This window comes from Drosophila busckii, chromosome X (assembly GCF_011750605.1).
Source record: "Drosophila busckii strain San Diego stock center, stock number 13000-0081.31 chromosome X, ASM1175060v1, whole genome shotgun sequence".
NCBI classification, from domain to species: Eukaryota; Metazoa; Arthropoda; class Insecta; order Diptera; family Drosophilidae; genus Drosophila; species Drosophila busckii.
The window spans coordinates 18,667,750-18,688,559 of NC_046608.1; the positions used below are offsets into that span (position 1 = coordinate 18,667,750).

Sequence of the window (20,810 nt, forward strand, 5' to 3'; positions counted from 1 at the left end):
TATTGAAAATTTCAAATTTTTCCATAAAAATTACTTTGGATGTGTAAGGATAACTGAAGGAGTAGGAAGAACAAATGCAAGTGGTTTTAAATTTTATTTATTTCTGTTTGTATATATGTACATTTGTTTAATAAAAGTTGCACAAACAATGCAATTTATTGTTATTGTGTCCATAATAATAGCGCAATAAAATATATAAATTATACAAAATACGTTTTAAAATCCAATTAAACCAAAAGCGAAAAAAATAATGAAAAAAGTACGAATAGAAAAAAAAGTATATATATAGTTACAATAGTAATAGCTGATGATTATATTATTAATTTATAAATTACAATTTATTGCATATACATGAAAAATATGCGTGTGTGTGTAAATTTTCTAAATGTTCGCTAGAAAGTCGTTTACGATTATCAATTGTCGTTTACTTTAAGCTCTTATATGACTAACACCCAGCATACAGCTCGAACGTTCCATGGAGAGAGCGCAGCAGTTCTTGCAGGAAGATATATAATTAAAACAAGTCGTCAAAGCATAAGAAGAAGATTAACGTGTGTGGAATGGCTACACATTTGTTATAGCTACATATATAACTCTATATATATATATTTACAGCACACCAAGAAGCACAATAGGAAGGCAAACAAACGACGACGACAACGACGATGACGACGACGAGCGGTGTCCAGTCAGCAAGGAAGGGATATTGACAACAATAACAAGTTTTACATTTTAGTTTAAGTTTTGTTTGTGTGTGTGTGTGTGTGTTTGTGCTTAGGAGCCAAAGTGTTCCTTGTCCTGATCGATAGTAGCAAACTCATAGCTGCCACGTCCATCGAACTGCAGATAGTAATCGTGATGCACCCACAAGGATTTGCGATGCGATACAGTGAAGAGCGTAATGCCAGCCTCGCGGCAATAGCTATACATTTTGCCCTCAACATCGACAGAGACTGCACTGGTGCACTCGTCCAAGATGGCAAACTGTGGCCGATGATAGAACAGACGCGCCATGGCAATGCGCTGCTTCTCGCCGCCGGACAACACATCGATCCAATCCTCAATGGCATCCAGGCCATTCTCGCGCTGCTCCAAATAGGTCAGCTGCACTATATCCAAATAATGCATGAGATCTTCATCCGATTTGCCCAAGCGACGCATATCTTCGCGTGTATGTGGATAAATAATCTGCCAAGCGAGCGAGACAGCAAATTATATGAATGAAAATGAGCGAGAGAGCAATAGCGATTGTTACCTGGTCACGTAGACTGCCCAGCGTCATGTAGGGACGTTGTGGTATATAGAAAAGCTTGCCACGCGACGGTTTGGTCACCTTGCCACCCCACGTGGGCCACAGCTCACCCAGAATGCGAAACAGCGAGGATTTGCCACAGCCATTGGGTCCACAGACCAAAACATTGGTGCCAGATCTGAAGTTTAAACATTAAGCTAAAGTTTATAATTTACTAGATAAGCTAGACACCCACTTGACTTCAAAGCTCAGCTCCTTGAGCAGCACATCGCCATTGGGTGTGACCAGTGGCACCTTTTCGAAGCGTATAATATTATCCTCGAAGCACATGATGCCCTTGTTGGGACCAAAGCTGCTGCCACTGGCCGCATCGCTGCCATTTTGGGTAATGCTATTGCCATTGACCATGGTGCGCTCATATGTGCCCTTGTTGAGATCGCTCAGCACCTTGATCAGCTCCGTCATGCGTGCCGTAAAGCCAGCCAGACGTGACATCTCACGTCCCGCCAGCACCAGACGACCAATGGCCTCGGCCAGCTTGACCAGCATGCGTCCATAAGTGTAATAGGCCTGCAAGCGTTGACCGCTGTGCTCACCAGAGAGCAGTGGATGGTTCTCGGAAAAGAAGGGTATGGATACAGCATAGAAGCCCACAATGGAAGCAAAGTCTAGCAGCAAATACAATTAATCAGTTAAGAGTTACAATGCATGGTTATGCTGCTGGGACTTACATTTGCCCACAATATTATCAATGATGCCCATGCTAACGCGAAATTCAAGGAATTTGCGCAGATGCGAACGCAGCTTGGAGTAGCTGGCCAGCAGCGTAAGCTTCTCACGCACATTGCCCTGATAGAAGGCCACCTCCTCCGAATTGGTTATAAGTCTGCTATTCACATAACGGAACTCGCCCTCCAGCTTCTGCTCCTCGACCGTCAGACGGCCGGTGGGACGACGCAGTCGTGTTAGAAAGATGCCCGCAAATAGCAAATACAACATAAGTATGGACGGTGTCTTGCCGCCCAAATTGACAGTCAGGCGATAGACATAGATGAATATATCCAGCACAGGTTTGCTTATGTTTGAATACAAGTCTGTGGCGCTTTCGCAGAACTTGTCAATGTCCGTTGTAAGCAGCTGATCGGCATTGGCTATTCGGTTATCCAAATTGGACATTTTATAGTAAGTATAGCCGCTGCAATGTTCAGAGATTTGTTTAATAAATTGTATGTTAAATTGTTTGAGCTACTCACTTGAGGTATTGACTGTACAAATGATGCGTTAGATTTGTGCGAAAACGCAGCTTCAGCTCGCCCAAGCTCCACTTCAAGACGTTGGTAACCACAGATATCTAAAAGCAATACATTGTATATATAAAAAGTCGTTATATTTTAACAGTTTGCTGCTTACCGCTGGCAGTGCAGCCAAATATTTAAGCAATGCTGTCTTGAACTTGGCGCGATTCATATGTATAATGGTGCTCTCCACTACTGTGGCATTCTGTATCATCCAAATGTCGCTCACCGAGCGTCCAATCAGCGCAGCCGCCACTAGCAGCAACAGACCCGTCTCCATGCTCCAGAATCTGGGTATGAGTATGGCTAAAAGAAAACAATTAAAAGACAATTTTGATAGTTTTGCTTGCAAACTTACGCAGCAGCTGCCGCAGCTGTTTGAAGAATACTGAGTTCACATGTGCCTTGCTTGACTTTTTGTCCTTCTTTTCGGATATAGTGTATTGGATTTTATCCTCATAGCCAGACTTTCTGTAAGCATAGAAATCAAATGGAATTAAATAGCAAAGAGCACAAATTTAAATAAAAATTAGTTTAAAATCACTAGCGCGTGGCTGTATTTCGAATTCGAATTTCGAAAAGCAGCTAAAACATTTTATTTCATTTTGTGTAAACAATTTGTTTGGCAATGGCTTTACAATTTCATTTATTTATTTTTATCTTTGTTTTTCTTTAACGATTTTTTCGCTCTCACCCATGGGATATATGTACATAAATCCATTGTTATAGTAACACTGTGGGAGACCTGAACCTGCACTTGGCAGCTGCTCCAGCATTCGTTCTTCATCAGCTCCCAATCATTGAAAGCAGTATGAGCTCAAATGTTTCATTATTTGCATTTCAGTTCATAACTATAACTTGTCTATATAGCTAAGCATATCGTAAATGGAGTATTGTATTATCGTCAATTATTGAATACAAGCAACAAAGCGAATTATAAAAATAATCAAGCAATAAATTATATATTGTATGTGCTGCTATAGCGAATTGAATATCGTAAATGCATTCAACTAATGCATAGCTGCAAGCAATCATTTTGTTTATAAAATAACTGTAAATAAATGGCCTAACCACTTTAATTTATTTATAAACATTAAATGCCTACATATAGTATAAAACTTGATTGCATAAATTACAAGTCACAATAGTCAATAACTTTAGACTTGAGGCATTCGATTGAACAAAAGTTGCAAATTTGTAAATTGTAAATTGCAAAAGTAGCGCTAACTACATAGCATATATATAACGTATATATCTTTAATGATTAATTAAAACACGCTGCTAATGAAACCATTAAAAGCTTAAAAATCCGGTTGGCGTACAAAGTTTAGAGAGTGCCAAGTGCCGAAGTGCCAAGTTCCTAGACAAGCTTATCAGTGGGTAGAGAGTGAGGGAGAATTTGATGAATTTTATGAGTGGGTGCTGGCTTTGGTTTTGGGTTAGGCGAAAGCATAAGAAGGAACAAAGTTCAAAGTTTTATACACTTTGCTGTCTTATCATAATAATTGTTGTTGTTGTTGTTGTTGTTGTTGTTGTTGCTGTTGAGGTGTTCGACTGGCCTTTGACTGTCTGAGCAAATAATACAAATAGACACAGCAATAAAAGTTGATGATTGGCGATGACTAGGCGAAATAAAAAGCTTTAACTTTATAGCGGTAATAGCTAAAATTCTTTTATATACAAACTAACAAAGATACAGCAACTGACCAATGAATTGATTTTACTTTATTTATTTCTTTTGTGGGCGCGCACATTTTGCAACATTTGCTACCTACGCACATAGTTTATATAAAAAACTGTTTTGATTTTAATACCAGTGGCTATGTGTGTGTGTGTGTGTGCATAACACGTGTTCGGTTCCATAGGTCGGTCAATCGCAATTGATGAACAACAATCAACAATTGAACAACACGCGTTTATTGCTTACGCTTTTATTAGTAGATAAGCAGCAAACTATGCCGCAGATCCTAGATAAATATTACAAAGTCTAACAGTAGCTGCTAGTTAGACTGTTGCTAAACGTCGTTGCAGCTAATCTAAGCCGCCAAAAAGCCAAAAGCACAGGCACATTGACCCCCCAACAACAAATTGCTTTGCACAGTTGCGCGCGCGTGCGCGCCGTCTTTCAATCTAACTATATAAACATATATATACACACACACACACACATACATTACATATATGTGTATGTCTATATAGACACGCTATACATTTTGTCTGCTTTCGTCTAGTTTGCCACTTGAAGTTTGACCGCTGGCGCTGGCGGGCAAAACAATTTTTTTTCTGCTATTTTTTTTTGATTAACACAAAATGCCAGACACTGGGCAACAACAACAAAGAAGATATGTATATAGTTTATATATATACTGTATATATAGTTTCAAAATGCGCTTTTGAAAGCTGTAGCTTCCTTTTGCTTTGTTCGAACAGCTGATTTGAAGTTTTGATGTGCTCACGTCATCCAAGCTGAGAAATTCTTTTGATTATAGCTTAGAGCTTAGAGCCAAGCAACTTATGAGATATAGACAAGCCGTTAACACACACACACACATACATGCTTATGTGTGTGTGTATATCAAGATCACTTTTACTCAACGGTTTAAAGTCTAAGCTTTTGCATATGCAAAGCAACAAATATGGAATTAATTAAATAATTTAATGAACTGCTAGCACATTTTTGTATTATTATTTGCTATGTTTAAGCACTAATTGTGTAAAAGGCTTTTTCTTAGAAAACAATACGTTTTATATATATTATATTATACTTAAAAGAATTCTAAGAAAAAGCGCTTAAGCAATTAATGTTTATTTGTTTAGTAAAAATAACAAAATACAAGTAAAAAGCAAATCAAATTTAGTAAATAAAATGTAGATATAATTAACGTCATAAAATACGCTAAATATATTAAAAAACTAACGTTGTGTATATTTTATATTTGCTCAATATTCTTTTTAACTATATTAATGTTTTAAAAATAAATATATGACTGACAAAATATATGAATAAAATAATAAACGTTATAAAAAATGCTTAATATAATAAATAACTAACGCTGTCTATATTTTATATATGTTTAAAATTATTTTTTATTATATAAATAACTGAAATTTACTAATAAAATAATTAGCGTTAACAAATCGTTAGCTAACGCTGTCTTTATTTTTAAGTTAATTTTTTTGAAATTTTACTTTATACATTTGCTACAACAGCGCTTTAAATATATATAATTATATTATATGTTTTTGTTTTGATTTGCTTTTTGTCTTATGCACAATTGACAATTACACGCTGTGGAAATGGCAAAAAGCGTTTGCAACAGGTACAACAGGTGTCAAGCGCATTTAATTATGCAAATTCCTTTTGCTGCGGTTTTTTTTTCTACCATGCACTGCATTTACATTTCATTTAAAAATCTGCCACAACAAAAATAACTATAGAGAAATGCATATTTTGTAGTTTAAGTTAACATAACGCTGCTAACTGTTAACAGCTGCACATTAGCCAAATTAACAGGCATTCTAGAAAAGTAAAAATCAGTTGCAAAGTAAAAAATAAACACAAAGCTTTAGTTAATGTATGCAAGAAGTTCAGTTCAGTCGCTTAGGGTCAAAGCGACAATTTACAAAAAAAAAAAAGGGTGCTCTTGTTTTTCAAGAGTTCTATATAATTTTTTATAAAGCGCAGGCACAAATGTTTAAGCAAGTTAAATAATTAGTGTCGCAAAATTTAATTAATGATGATTTACTTATGCCAATTAAAAAAAATATACGTAATATTTTGTCATAAGTAAATCAACATTAATTAAATCCTTTTAAATATAAATATAATTGCGCTTTTAATAGACTACAATAATTTTAATGCTAAGTATAAAAATTCATACAAAAGTTGTGACTTTTTTGTATTTTAAGCAACAGTTAGCGTATCCAAGTGACGTGTCATAAAAATTGTGCAATGAATGTGCCGGCAAAATGACAAAAACAAAACCACACTCAACAGACAAATGTAAACAATGCCGGCAATTGTACATTTGTATGCATATTATAAACACACACACACACATACGTATGTATGTGTGTACACAGGTGTGCGTGTGTGTGTGTTTGCATTGATTGCATTTTAGCGGCTGTCAGTCAAAGTTGTTTGGACTTTTGCACGTTGGGATTTGAATTTGCATAAGAGCGAATGTCTTTGCACCAAATGATTACAACAGCAACAATAATTAAAGTAAGTATAGCAATTGCTAGAATGAAAGTTAGGGCGTACAACTATTCAATTAATTCAATTGAAAACTATGCTAACTATATGACATATCTATCAGTTTGTCGTATCAATAAGTGTGGCTGGCCACTCCTGCTGCTCACTCAAGTTAGCCAAAAGGTACTTAGTCTAATTGTAAAAGCATGCAAAAGCAATTTCTTGATTAAATAACCTATTAATTAGATCTAGCTGTTGCCACATGTAGTATTTGTAATCCGATAGCGTCGACAACAGCAACAGCAACAATTACAATTATACAGTTGGGCATTAGCAACGGCAACGGCTAAAATAAAATGGTTGCAAACGAGTAAAACTCAATAGATAAGATAAGACAAATTAATAATCGCCATAAGCGAAGGCAGACCAACTCACCAACTAATCGATGAACTCATGTTAAATTTCGATTTTTATTTAATCTATGAAGAGCACACACGAGCCAGCCAGGAAGTGCACTTGGCCAGTTCAAAAAGCAACAACAACAACAGTAACAAGTGGTTACAGCTGCTTCACTGTACTTTGCATGCCATTAAGCCAGACACAGATTAAAGCTTAAATTGTGATTACAATTTAATAACAAATGTATTTTTTTTTTACAGTGAAAAAAGTGAGAGCAGCAGCGCATGCAACTGAAGCATGACGTTAAACGTTGTCTGATTATATTTAAAATGCAATCTTTATTGTAAACAGCTGTTAACAAACTCTTGCTCAGTGATCGCTGTCCTTGAATTTAAGCGAAATGGCACAATTAAACCAGTTAAAGCGCCTCGAATGCATCATACGATCCTCACACACACACACACGCACTAACTGAGGACGCTACCCTGCTGTACCCACTTTATCAAGTTCCTGCTTCAGCTGTTCCAACTTTATGCCATACAGCGACAGCTACATGGCAATTTCCACATATACACGCGCAGTTAGCAACAATTTAATTAGCTACATTGCTCAATTAAAAGCAGCACACATTAAATAGAACTATAGGACATGCCTCGCATAGAACTGCAGGGCTGCGTACATGCTAGGCGCCTGCAAGTGCTGGCTTTGTATATAAATATTTTGTACATTAATACTAAAAACTATGAATTTTTCAATGTCATTGCCTTTGCCAAATTGTTTTTGTTGTTGTTGTTTGTACTCACCTCTTTTTGTTGGACATTTTGCCATATGCAATTATCCATAGCGCTGCGGTTATGCCCGCAGCACCAACGATGGCGCTTTGGTTGTTGGCCAATTTACTTAGTGCTGGTGCCATTATTGCTCACACACGCACACTCACGCGGTTAAAATAGATAAAAAAAAATATAAATAATACAACAAAAAAAAAGTACTTTGAAGTACGCTCGTGTGTTTTGTGTTTTTTTTCTTTGTGCGGCGCTGCTGCCTCCTTCAGCTCCTGCTTTGTTGCTTTCGCTGCAACGTTAAGTGTTTGTGTGCGTAATAATAAATGTTAACTTTCGCTGTTTCTTTCAGCTTGAATCGTTGCACTTCCTACTACTACTATTTACACTAGCATTAAAATGTTGTGCCTTTGATTTGACGTTAGCAATTTTTTACACCAAGTTTTTCAGCTTTTGTTTATTTTATTGTTGATTGCTAAGCGCGAGACCGAAACCGAATGCCGTTTACTTATCCACTGTTAGGGCTATGGAGTAAGTGTTGCCAATTCAACGAGGCAGCTACGTTTATTAATTGGATGGACTTGGTAAAATTGCGTTGCGTTAAACAAAAAAATACACGTCCGAAACTCGGCGAAACAACAACAAATCTAAATTTTAGAGATGGACTATCAATGTAAAAAAAACTTCGATGCATCGACCATCAATATTTCACGATGTTATTGTTGATATCGATGTTAAGCGCTGAGCAACTTTTCCAACTGCTACCTGCGATGATCGTCAAACTACTGTCAGCAACGGAGCGATGCTCTCAAAACTGTATACTGTGCAACTTGATAAAGCGGGAAATAGCAAGTGTCATCCATTACAAGCTTAGCGAGTGAGCGCGATGTATAAATATATCGATATTTGTTATTTGTTACAGAACCACTATCGACAAGGGATCGATGGACATTGATAAAACTATGTATTACGTATATGTTACATGAAATTGCACAATCAATAAAACTAAACCTCTTAAGCATGCAGACAGGTATCATCCATTACATGCTGATGACAGTACCCAACACTTAAGTGTGAGCGCCAAAGTTAGCGCGCACTATTTGAATTGTATGTTTAAAAATTATCATATAAGCTCTTGTTGCATTAAATAAAATATAAGATGTATTGATTTGTTAAGCGTAATTAAAATCAAGAACATGCTTGACACTTCCAAATATTGTTTTCACAAAAAATGGCATGTTTAGAATGTTATGAATATAACATAGCTATACTATACGTTATAGAAACATTGTTAGCAAGTATTTGCGCTACGCTTGGATACGTTTAGCGATTGCTTGAATTGCTGCGTACAGTTAAGGTTTTCCGGCTCTTGTTGAAGGCCTGTCGATTGCATGTTGTAACAGGTTGGGGGAGAGAGATTGCCTCGGCCTGGGAATGCACGTTGAGACGTTGAGGCAGCAGCAACGTTGCTGCAACTGCAACTGCAACAGTAGCAGGAGCAGTAGTAAGAACAGCGCAACGAGTTGCTGATAAAAAAGTATCTCGAATGTAAAATTCTTAACATTTCGTTTCGGAATTTATTTGTTGTTGCATTTTTTTTTTGTTCTGTTCCGTTTTCGTTTCTTGGCAAGCATTGGTTCAAGCTCAAGCTCGAATGATTGGGGTTAAGACTCTCGGCTCTCAGAAATCGGGGTATTTGGCGAGGAGGACTGGGGTTCCTCTTGCTATGCGGAATGCCTTTACTTTTTTCATATGGTATTTTTTTTTTTGTGTTTGTTTTGTTTTAATTTTTTGCGCGTTGCATTTGGTTGGGGCCAGCAGCTTGTTGTAATTGGCAATGAAAAATTCCATGTGTGTTTTTATTTTTTGTTTGTAGTTAAAGTGCTCCCTAGCTTGTGGCCTAATGCACAGCAGCTCACAAACAAAAGAAAGCAATTTTACACAAATGTTCATAAAGATGTGTAAAACTGAAACAATAATTAAATAAATGCCAAGCAATTGCACTTGAAAATACATACACTATTTGAAATAATTTACTTACCAACAAATGTAAAAATTTACAGAGTATGCACTTGTCCATCATTCACAATATTTGCTGCTAAGCAGCTTTTTAAGCGAATATTAACAACTGTTGCTGTTTTTCATAATAATGCTTATTGTTATTGTTGTTGCGCCAGCCACGAAGGTACTATTAAATAAAAACTAAAATTTTATTAAAACATTCCGAAGCGCAAAATATTAGTGCACAATGCCTGCATTTGAAACATTTGTGCCATTTGCCAATATAAGCGAGTAAACAAAACAAAAAAAAAAATGTTAATAAACATGCAATACGCTTAATGCATGCATTTTTATTAATAACAACAACAATAACAATAAGTGACTGTTTAATAAAGAAAAAAACTACTTCAGTGCCAAATATTAGAAATGTTAGATTTAATTAATGCAAACAAATGTTTACAATGCTAAGTACATAGATATGTATGATAGATAAAAATAGTTAGTTGAATGAATCGCAACGAAAGTCGCTAAAATACACGCAAAAAAAAAACTGTAATTAAATAAATAATGCTTAAAAAAAGTGTACGTTTTGTATATAGCTAGCAAATTTAATTTTTTTTACAATTTAATTACTTTTTTTTTTCGTAGTGTAGCAAGCGAATATACAGTTATGTATATAGGTATATGTATGTATCTGAATATCACATCTTGAATTTTATACTAACGCTTTGCTTTGCTTGTCTTGTCTTATGCTATGTTTATATATAGACAGACCCAACAGCGGATCGACATAGACATAGAGACATCGACAGCGCTGCATCCACAGCCACATCCACATCGAGACATCGACATCGCCATCGACATCGACTCTCGACCGTCTGCACACATGCTGAGTTGTTGGAGCTGTTGTTGTACGCTTTCAACACACTAGCCTTAATGTCTAATGATGTTTTGGCCCCTTACACGCGTAAAGTAGAAAATAAAAAAAAAAACCACACAACAAAAAAAAAACCAAATTATATATTTATTTTTAGTCTGAGCAAATCGAAATCAAAATCATGAAGCTTATGCCAAAAACAAAATCTAAACAAATTTAAATGCAATTGGTAACAGCAAGAGGGTCAAGCTACTAATACAAACACACACACACGCGCGCACGCTTAGGTCATTAGGTTAAGGGGGGTGGTAGCAGGGGTGCGGGTGTAGACAATGAGTTACAGCTGTCAAGCCGATTGCCGTTAAATCGCTCAAGAGCCTCTGAATGTCTTGACGCCGCTGCCAGGCCCATGCGCGCAGTTAACTTCATAGGCTCATCTGTACTCCCCGCCCCCTCCCCACGCCATTGCTAGACACACACACACTCACCATAGCTTGTGTCCCGCCAACAAACACCCTGTGGCTGAGTTGCTTTCAATTGCCTGCTAACTCAATTTAATTGTGGCGTGCAAACATGTATGTGTCTGTGTCTGTCTGTGTGTGTGGGTGTGCGTGCTGTGTTGCCCACAATAATTATGGCCATTTCATAATTTTCAGCTTGCGTCTTTGCATGAATCGCCCACTAACCACCCAACAACACACAACACCAAGAGCCACAATTGCACACCCTTTTTACGCTCACTTTTTGATATGTTTGCGCACTCGTTGTGTCTCTCTCGCTTGCGCTCACACTGACACTCACACTCCTTGTGGCGGCTCTCGCAGCAAGAGCTTTTATGGCCCAACGGTATTCTCACTCAGTGAGCGCAACAAATTGAGTGCAAATGCAAAAACAGCTGTTCACATCGCAGAAGGCGGCAAATTTTCATCTCTACACACGCCCGATATGCGCAACAATGTCGCTGCTGTTCAACATATAGCCAAAGGCAAAAAGAAGAAGAACAAAAGCTGCCTCCCCACCCCCCACGCGTTCACCACTGTCGTCAACGCTTTATATAGAGTAACATTGTTTTAAATCGCATGCTGCACCCCCAAACAGGCGCTAAACACGTTGTGCGTGCGTGTGTGTGTGTGTGTGTGTGTGTGAAGCTTATGGTTTGTTCAATTTATAGCAATTAATGCCATTGCAGGCGTGCATTTTAAATTGCACAGTGACAATTTCCATGAGTTCAACAAACGCAAATTTTATTGCACACACATACAAACGCACTTAAGCTTGAACTTGTGCATGAACTTACTAACTTTTAAGCATAATTAAATCACAACTCTCTTTGCCGGCGCCAAGGCATTAAATGTTAGATTTACACTTACATGCTGTGAGATCAGTTTATATTTATATTAAAACTAAAATAGATGCTAAATGATTTGTGTTAAGTGCTGCTGCTGCTGCTGCTGCAGTGAGCGAGCGAGAGGGAGCCGCTGGCAATTAGCGCGCATTCGTTTCTCTGCTCATCCTCTACGCACGTGCAAACGCACTCAGTTATTATGACACTCTCTTATTTTTAAGAAATCTTTTACTTAGTGTAAGTGTAAGTGTATGTGTAAGTGTAAGTGTAACCATGCGTCGCTGCCTAGAGCTGGTGACTAAACACGCGTTTACATAGTTCACATGCTGACATTAGATTGTTAATTGATTTTTAAATTGCAGCTATTAATCTGTTGCGAATTATTGCAACAAGTGATATGCATTAATTTCATTTTATCAACAACAAATGTGTAAACACGTATACACGTTGCGCATAAACTGTTCGCCAAGTACCATAGATAATTCTGAATGTAAGCAAAGCGCTCATACTACTCTCTCTCAAGCGCTCAAAAAGCCAACAACTCAAACTTGGGCAAGAAGTCAGCAGGCCATACATACATACATACATATGTATGTATGTGTGTACATATGAGCATAACTCATTTCAATAGCAACAGAACACACAGCAGAAGAATGAAAGAACAACAACAACAAGAGCAGCAGCAAGTGAACAGAAACAGCGGAAGCTGATTCATGCGCTGTTCGAAATCCACTCGCCATCTTTTGCTCTACTCTAACCAAAGCGTGCGGCTGTTGCGCTCTCTCACACTTTCTTGTGCTCTCGCTCTCAGCTGCTTGGCGTGCTGTGTGTGTGTGTGTATTGGCAGGGAGGGGGAGACCAACTTGGTGAGTAAATTTGCTGTATCTGTATGGGCAAAGTGTGAGTGTGTTTGTCGCATATCCAACAAGCTGTTCTGTTGGGGCTCGGTTTGCTCTTCGGGCAAGCGCTTTATGCATATGTATGTGTGCGTGTGTGGGTAGGTTGGCAGTTTAACTGCACACGGGCTCGCTCGCGCGCAATGAGCGCTTTTTGCTGTTTTAATTTTTGCCTGAAATACATTTTGAGCTAATTTCGTATTGGTAGTTTTGTTTATACCGTCGGTTGTGTTGGCGTCGTCACATTTTGTATGCGAAAGCAAGCGCAGCACGTAGTTAACAAATTCACATTACTGTTACTGTTTATTTTTTTTTGTTGTTTTTTGGTTGTGTTTAGAGCAAAAATAAAATCAAAATAGCCGAAAAAAAAATATATAAATTTAAAACGCTTTCAAAAGTATGCACATTAAGTTAATGTGCAAGCAAACATAAATACATAAATTAGTGTCAGTGTGTTGTGTCTTTGCCGCTCTGTGTGTGTGAGTGTGTGTGTGTGTGCGTTTTTTTTATTTTGTTGTGTGCGAGTGTAAGATGAACTAAGTGTATGTACGTATGTGTGTATGTGTTTTATTTTATATTTTTTGCTAGAAGAAAATGCTTGGTCTAAGGCGCGACCAATCGGTAACAAATCCGTGAAGCTATACGATATGAAAATTTTAAGCATTGCCAAACGCGTGCCGCCGCCTGCAGGCAAAACAACAGCAACAATAACAACAAAAGCAAAAGCTAACAGAATAAACAACGGCATAAACTATAGCAAAAGAAATTAAATTAAATTCGCGACGGGCAAACGGGCGACGGCAGCGCGAAAAAACGAATTATAATTGCATAAAGTACAATATCAAGCTAACAAACAAACAAATATATAAACATTTATATATGTAAAATAGACGCTGCATGCGGTTTGCTAAGCGCGTGTATTTGTTGTTTTGTTTTTTATGCTTTTTTCTGTGTGTGTGTGTGTGTGTTCTGTTGGCGCAACTGTTGCGTTCGCGCGCGCTTTTTTTTATTGTTAATATGAAAAAAAAAAAGCAAAGACACATGTTAATACTAATAGAAATTTCAATTTAGTTAAAGGCGCACCCAACACACAGATAAGATACAGTTAAACGACAAAAGAGCAGCAGCAGCAAACTTGCAGTCGGCGTCGCAGCGACAGCAACAGTTACACCTGCAGCGGCAGCGGCAGAGACAGCGGCAGCAAAGCAAAGCAAATAAAAGCAGCAAGAATATGTTTTAGCATATGCATGTGTGCGTGTGTGTGTGTGTGTGTGTGTATGTAAATGAAAGCAGCAACTAAAATAAAAAAGCGCTCACAATGTTATACATGCTTGTAAAATGGCATTAAATTGCAACAATAACAAAAAATCAACAGCAGCAGCAACAGCAGCGCCCATCAAGTGTCAATAAAACAACAACAATAACAATAACAAAACTACAACAGCAGAAGGTTGCGCGCATCAGCAACAAACACAACAACAACAACAACAACAACGAAAAATTACTGTTTTTTTTTTAAGCTACTACGAAATTTCGAATTCGAATACAAATTTCGGCTGCACTCGCTGCTTGCCGCCGGCAAAGTTAACAACAATAACAATGCAAGATTTTGTATGCAAGCTAACGGCAGTTTTTTTTTTTCATACATATTTGTTAATTTTTTGTTTGTTTTGTTGTTGTTGCTGTTTATAATTATTGTTTTTCTTTTACTGAATGCTTGCTGTTTGTAATTCAAGTGAATGGCTGCAAATGTGAATAGCAAGTGTCTCAACATAAAAACTCAACAGCATTGAGCAACAATAATAACAACAACAAATATAAATTGATGTCTGCATTAAGACAACAACAATAATAGCAACATAGAACGCAACACGCAACAACAAAATGGATTGTGATTATTCCAAATTTCTATACAAAAGTAAGTGCGCCAAAATTATTTTACTATTTCATTTCGAAAAAAAAAATACACACGTAAGTAAATTTAATCCAATCGTAACAGCAAAATAAAAACGTTGCTAATCAAAAAAAAAACAACGTCGAATGATTCATATAGTCACCATATACCGTTGCACATATCGCATAACAAATCGGAGACAGCTATCGCTGCTTAATCTGCTGTTATCAGCCAAAAAAAAAAAAAGAGTGTGTGTATATAAATAAATATAAAAAGCGTAGCAGCAAACAAAAAAAAAAAAATTAAAGATATGGCACGAGCAGCTTCCAAACCATTCATAATAAATTCGTATATATATCAGCTATATATATATGTCTCTATTTGTCGCCAAAAGTATAAAATGCCAAAAATAAATTAAGTCTAGCTAATGTTTATTGAAAAACTTGTTCCACTTGATTTTTTTTGGCAACTTTTTGGTAATCACTTTTTATGTTTAGCTTAGAAATTCGCTTTTTAAAGTTCTATATATAGCTAAGTGCGCGTGCTCTCTCTCTCTCTCTCTCTCTCTCTCTTTGACTGTTGCTCTCTTTTTATAGTTTTTAGGCATTTCAGCTGCACTTAAGCTAGAATTTGCTTTCACTGATAAGATTTGGGTTTATCTTTGTGCTGTTTAAGCTTTCGAAAATCCATTTAATCCATTAAGACATTTTAAAAATGCATTAGGCAACACGCTCTATTTAAATAAACAAAGAAAATATTTAAAACTATTAATTTGATTTTTTTGTAACATTTTTGTGCTGCTCTTTAATATAAAACTAATTTAATTAAATTTACTGCGCTATTTTTTTTTTAGCTCTGTTGAATAACAAAAGCTGTTTGCTATGCTCAATATATTTAAATGTATTGGATTACCAACAAAACTTGGTTATATGATATACGAAAATGCATAAAATTTCAAATTTGTCATGGCAAGCCACAGATTTTCATTATAATATTAAAGCTACAATTTTACATTTGCAGCAGTACATAAATTTTGATTTTAATTTTAATACATTTGGCGCCACAATTGGCTTGGAAATTTGGAAAATGGAAAATTGTTGAACCGACGGCAAAAGAAAAGCGCTCCAAGCGCTTGGATTAGAGACGTGCTGCCATCTCGCTCGCACGCTTTAGCGCGCTCTCTTTTTATTTTTGCTATTACTTGAGTCTCTCGTCTGTCAACTAATTGAATTTGTTACTACAAATTGCTTTTATATTATGTAAGTTAGCCATATGCTAAGTAAGTTTTTTTTTTTTTTTTTGCTATTGCATTTTTATTTTGTTATTGGGTTAGAGGGCCAAGTTCTATGAAATGTCTGCCTGCTTAGTGTCCTCAGCTGCAGCCACAGAGCGGCGGCGGCGGCGGCGACAGCTTGTAGCACAATATTCTAGCCAAAGCTTCGGTTCTTTACTTAATTCAACAGCAATAATTCGCTTGAGTGCCTCCAAGGTATAGCCCAAGTTAACTTGCAGGGTTTCTCAAATAGCAAACACACACACATAGATACAACCACCCCACCCCCACCCCCTCAAGCGGCTGCGCATCGCTATTTCTTAGCTTCATATAACATTATCTGCTTCGCTGTAATTGACAGACAGACGCGCTTAACCCAACAACAAGCTACACACATAAATATTGTCGCAGGCTCCAATTGACAGTTTTGTCTAACAAATTGTCTCCGACTCCCGACTCCGAGACTCCCGACTCCGATTCAGTACAGTTGCTCATATTCAATTTGAGTCCAACTACACGTTATTCTACATTATGTTACATGAAAGCCACTTCAGAGAGCTTCAATTCTGAGGGAGGAAACATTATGCCATCCGATCCGATTGTAGCACTGACTGTAATCCAAGATATTACCGAGACAATTGTCTAAATGAGCACTGCACAGTGTCGACAAATCAATTGAGCCTAAGTAAACAGCAAGTCTTGTTAAACAAAAGAATAAACGCTTTAAGCTTAATGTAGCCAGTTTGTAAATCCAAAATTCTATAGTTATTAATTGAAATTCGGACTTTCGAAATGCTTCTCAACAATCAACAAACTTTAGCTGTCGCTTTTAAATGCGGTATCTACGATTTCGGTATGAACTAAGATTCTAAAAAGTTCTTAGCTGTACAGTTCGAAAGTATTCGAAATGCTTCTGTTGAATTAAAACAGAAAAGTCAACAAACTTTAATAGTTTCTAAATCTTAAATACAAAACTGTACGATTTCAGAAATTTTTTAAAAAGATATTGGCTTTTTAGTTCAAAAATATGCATAGAAATTTCGAAATGCTGCTGTTGAATTTTAAAATAAAAGTCAACAACAATAGATTAATCAACAATCTTTAGCTATCGTATCTATAAGTTTTAAAAACCCAAATTACACGCTTTAAGTATTAGCATATTTGTTATAAATATATAAGTTATTACTTAACATTATATTGAAACCGTGCTTTGGTTTTCAGTTCGAAAATATGCATAGAAATTTCGAAATGTTTGTGTTAAACTAAAAAAACAAAAGTCAACAACAGATTAATCAATAATCTTTATAAATCATTTATATTAACAGTTTCTAAATGCCAAATACTTAAATTTTCGGTATAAAGCTATAAGTTATTACTTTAGTATACAGCTCGAGAAATTCTGAAAGGAAACAAACAAAAGTCAACAATAAAAGTCACCAACGCATTTCTACGACGTTCTTAGACTTTTTCAAAGTATTTTTACTAGACCAAACATAATAATAACTGAAAGCTACAAACTAATTAACTAAGCTAAGCTAAACAAATATTTCGTCATGTTGATAATTGTAGAGATTTTTGAAATGATAAAAAACAAACACTAGAGAAGAGGAAGAAGCGCAAAGCGTCTGGTGCGAGGCGAATAAAAGGCTTATCTTAAGATCTCGCAGAGATTAGGCGCGCATACATTGACTGACTGACTAACTGAGTGAGTGAGTGACAGACAGACAGACAGACGGACAGCGGTTGGCCTAGAGTAAGCAGCGAAACCTTAACGCATGATTGGCTGAAACACTTGTTGCAAGTGCAGCCAGCAGCAGCAACTCAAGTTTCCCATGATAAGTAATCTAGAAGATGTGCAGCCTTAAAGTTTTATGTATATATATATATATATATATATATATATATGTATATATTTATATATAATGGCAGCTTTAAGTTAAGAATTATTTGTAGCACATTGATATCTGATATGCGGCAAATGCTGCCTAATTTTCCTTAACACTGTGGGTCTGTGGCATGCCACAACGTTGCAACAGCATCGCCAGAGTCGGCAAATAGTGTCAGCTGTTCTGTCATTTAACTTGAATTGCCGGCAACGCTTTGTAGCTGTATCTTTAGCTGTAGCTGTAGCTGTATCTGTATCTGTATCTATAGCCTTGCCCTCCAGGCTTTGCCGCATCTACACAAGCGCAAACAAACACAAACACACACACACACACACATTCGTGCATATTTTGTTTTGTCGTTTTCAACATTTTTCAACGTTCAGGAATTCAAAAAATTCTTTACTTTAAAGTAAAAATAAATTCCATGCAACATCCGCCATGTTGGCTTTGGCTATTTTTGCCGCCAAGCATATTGGGGACCGACCGAAAAGCAGCAAAACCCCCAGACCTCAGACCCCAGATCCAAATGTCCCAAAAGCGCGCCCCTGTCCCTAAATACCGCTGCCCCCCTTCACCCCCCCCTTGGCGCGTCTCTTTTATGCTGCTGCTCTCACCTTTTTGCTGTCTTCGCATCGAGAATTCAATTCCAAGCTGTGCGTCGCCATTCGCAGCGGGTAGCAGCACAGTCCGCTCCGGTGGCAGCGGCGGCAACGGCAACGGCTCTTTCGCCAGCGTGCCACAAACACTCACTGTACTTGCCACTTGCCACTTGTGTGTGTGTGTGCCCAAACTTCTTCAACTTCACTTGTTGTTTGTTTTATTTAATGCTTCAACGCCGCTTTTCGCTTTTCGATTCTCTCGACTCGTTGTTTTTATTACACAAGTCGCCGCCTCCAGCTCCCCCCCTAAATTTAGTTACTCATTCGTTATCATTCGCTTAAGTATGTGTTTTGTATTTTAAAAGTCAGCAATTTATTTTATTTCATAGCTCAGCTGTAGCTAAAAAACGAATCTTACTTTTCATCAGTCACAGCCACAGAACATTGCAAAATGTTCTTCTAATGAAATTTAAACTTGTGTCTAAGCAAAAAGTCTTTAAGCATATATATATATATATATTTTTTTTTATGCTATGCAGTTTGATTTTGCAATTGAAGCTACAAAGCAAACTTAAATCATTAGAGAAAAACTTGCAACTTTGATACTTAAAGCGTATCAAATTGTCAGACGCGCTGCTAAATTTAATTTAGCTGTTAATATTTCAAAGCACATTGGCAACCTATATAAATGTTTTATAAAAAAGTTTTCAAATAGCATTACTAATTATTTGCTTGCTTGGCCAACTTATCAATGCACTTTGCGCTAAGCAAAAGCAAAAATGTAGCTATATTTTTATTCTATTATGGCACGCTTCTAACTTTGTTAATATGCTAAATATTATCAAAAGTTTGCCAGCTTAAGTTTACTTATGGTCAGTCTAAAAAGCGTTGCAAGTCAGTTATCAATTTGTTATCAATTAAAGCGCATTAGTCGGTAAATGTTTTTGAGCTAAAAGTTCATCCCTTCAATAAAAGCAACAAACTTAGACTTTTAACGAAAATCAATTTTCCACAAATTAATGAGAGTCGCATTTTTATACAAGTTGCTGCTGCTGTTGGTGCTTCCTCTTTCTTATAAACAAGCAGCAGCAACTGTTGATACACTTTGTTATTGGCTCAAATGCAAAGCGGGCACGTTAAAGTTTTGCTCTTTAAATGTAACGCTAGAGGGCGCTGCAAGGCGTGTGCTTCGGTATAAGCTAAACTCGTAATAAAAAAAGCTAAAATAAGCTAAAACACATATGAGCTAAGAAGTAAAAAAATATCTAATATTTGAGTAAAAAAAACAGTGCCTAGAAATGTTATTCAATTAGAAGTCAATACCATTTTTATTAAATATTGTTTTAAGCGAAAATATTCAAATATGCTAGATTTCTAGCTATAAGATTTCTAGATTGCCAGCAATTTTAGCTGTTAAACTTTAATTACGCTTAATAATAATAACAGTTTACTTTCTTAAATTAAACGTATAATTGCAACTACTGTAGATTTTGAATATAAATAAGCTAAAGCTGAATTAAATGCTAGATTTCCAGCTATAAGCTAGCTCATTTGCAAACAAGCTAAATTTAGCTAAAATGGCAGCACTGTTGTGTGTGTTTCTAATTAAAGTGTATTAAAAAGTTGGTTTGTTGCTTTTCCTTTCTGTTGTTTTTTTTTTTCTTTTTCGAAAAGGATTCCAAAGAAGCTGCTTTTGTTGCTGCGGCTGCGGCTGCTGCTGCTGCTGCTGCTGCTGCTGCTTGCAGCACAAGATAAAAATATTTTTTAATGTTTTCTTGAGCAGAGCGAAATAATTCAAGGAATGTCACGTTGTAGCCAAAGCGCTCGGCCAGCAGCAAACTCAACAACGCTCTCAGCGCTCCCAATGGCGATGCAGACGGACGACGACGACGACGAAAGCGTATCGCAGCTCCTTGTATGTGCTCCAATGTTTGTGTGTGTGTGTACATTTTTATTTTTGGTTCCTTTTTAGCTTTGCGCTTTTGCGCTTTGCTACTTGCAACTAGCGGCGCGGTGTACATCAAGCAGCTTCGACTACGTTGCCGCTGCCGGAGACGACGGCAGCGGTAAGGAATTTCTACTTATATACACTTGTATATATATAAAAGCAACAACT

At 36.9% G+C, this 20,810-nt stretch overlaps 2 protein-coding genes across 4 annotated transcripts in view; one reads left to right on the forward strand and one right to left on the reverse strand.

Moving 5' to 3' along the window:
* Window positions 1-312: 312 nt before the first annotated feature.
* Window positions 313-8,574, reverse strand: LOC108607189 (ATP-binding cassette sub-family D member 3). Its single transcript, XM_017997848.2, has 8 exons — window positions 7,945-8,574; window positions 2,906-3,018; window positions 2,663-2,853; window positions 2,506-2,603; window positions 1,984-2,447; window positions 1,488-1,920; window positions 1,256-1,430; window positions 313-1,188 (listed from the first exon to the last, which is right to left on the reverse strand). Exons 1-8 carry the CDS (start codon window positions 8,055-8,057, stop codon window positions 775-777), a joined length of 2,001 nt encoding a protein of 666 aa, XP_017853337.1. The 5' UTR covers window positions 8,058-8,574; the 3' UTR covers window positions 313-774.
* A 4,687-nt stretch (window positions 8,575-13,261) lies between these two features.
* LOC108606538 (protein scalloped) overlaps window positions 13,262-20,810 on the forward strand; it is a 48,699-nt gene continuing 41,150 nt past the window's right edge. For 2 of the 3 annotated variants that reach the window (XM_033294597.1, XM_033294600.1), the window contains exons 1-2: window positions 13,264-13,314; window positions 14,779-14,960. In XM_033294597.1, coding sequence (XP_033150488.1) covers window positions 14,927-14,960 — 34 coding nt within the window. In that variant the 5' untranslated portion in view covers window positions 13,264-13,314; window positions 14,779-14,926. Of the gene's footprint in view, window positions 13,315-14,778; window positions 14,961-20,810 lie in introns of all 3 variants that reach the window. The other variant, XM_033294598.1, reaches the window with a different exon arrangement.

Coding starts and splice junctions, on each gene's coding strand:
- LOC108607189 (XM_017997848.2), bottom strand. CDS start 8,057: ATGGCACCAGCACTAAGTAAATTGGCCAACAACCAAAGCGCCATCGTT. Junction 3,019..7,944: donor AAAATGTCCAACAAAAAGAG/GTGAGTACAAAC, acceptor CTATGCTTACAG/AAAGTCTGGCTATGAGGATA. Junction 2,604..2,662: donor ATTTGGCTGCACTGCCAGCG/GTAAGCAGCAAA, acceptor TATTGCTTTTAG/ATATCTGTGGTTACCAACGT.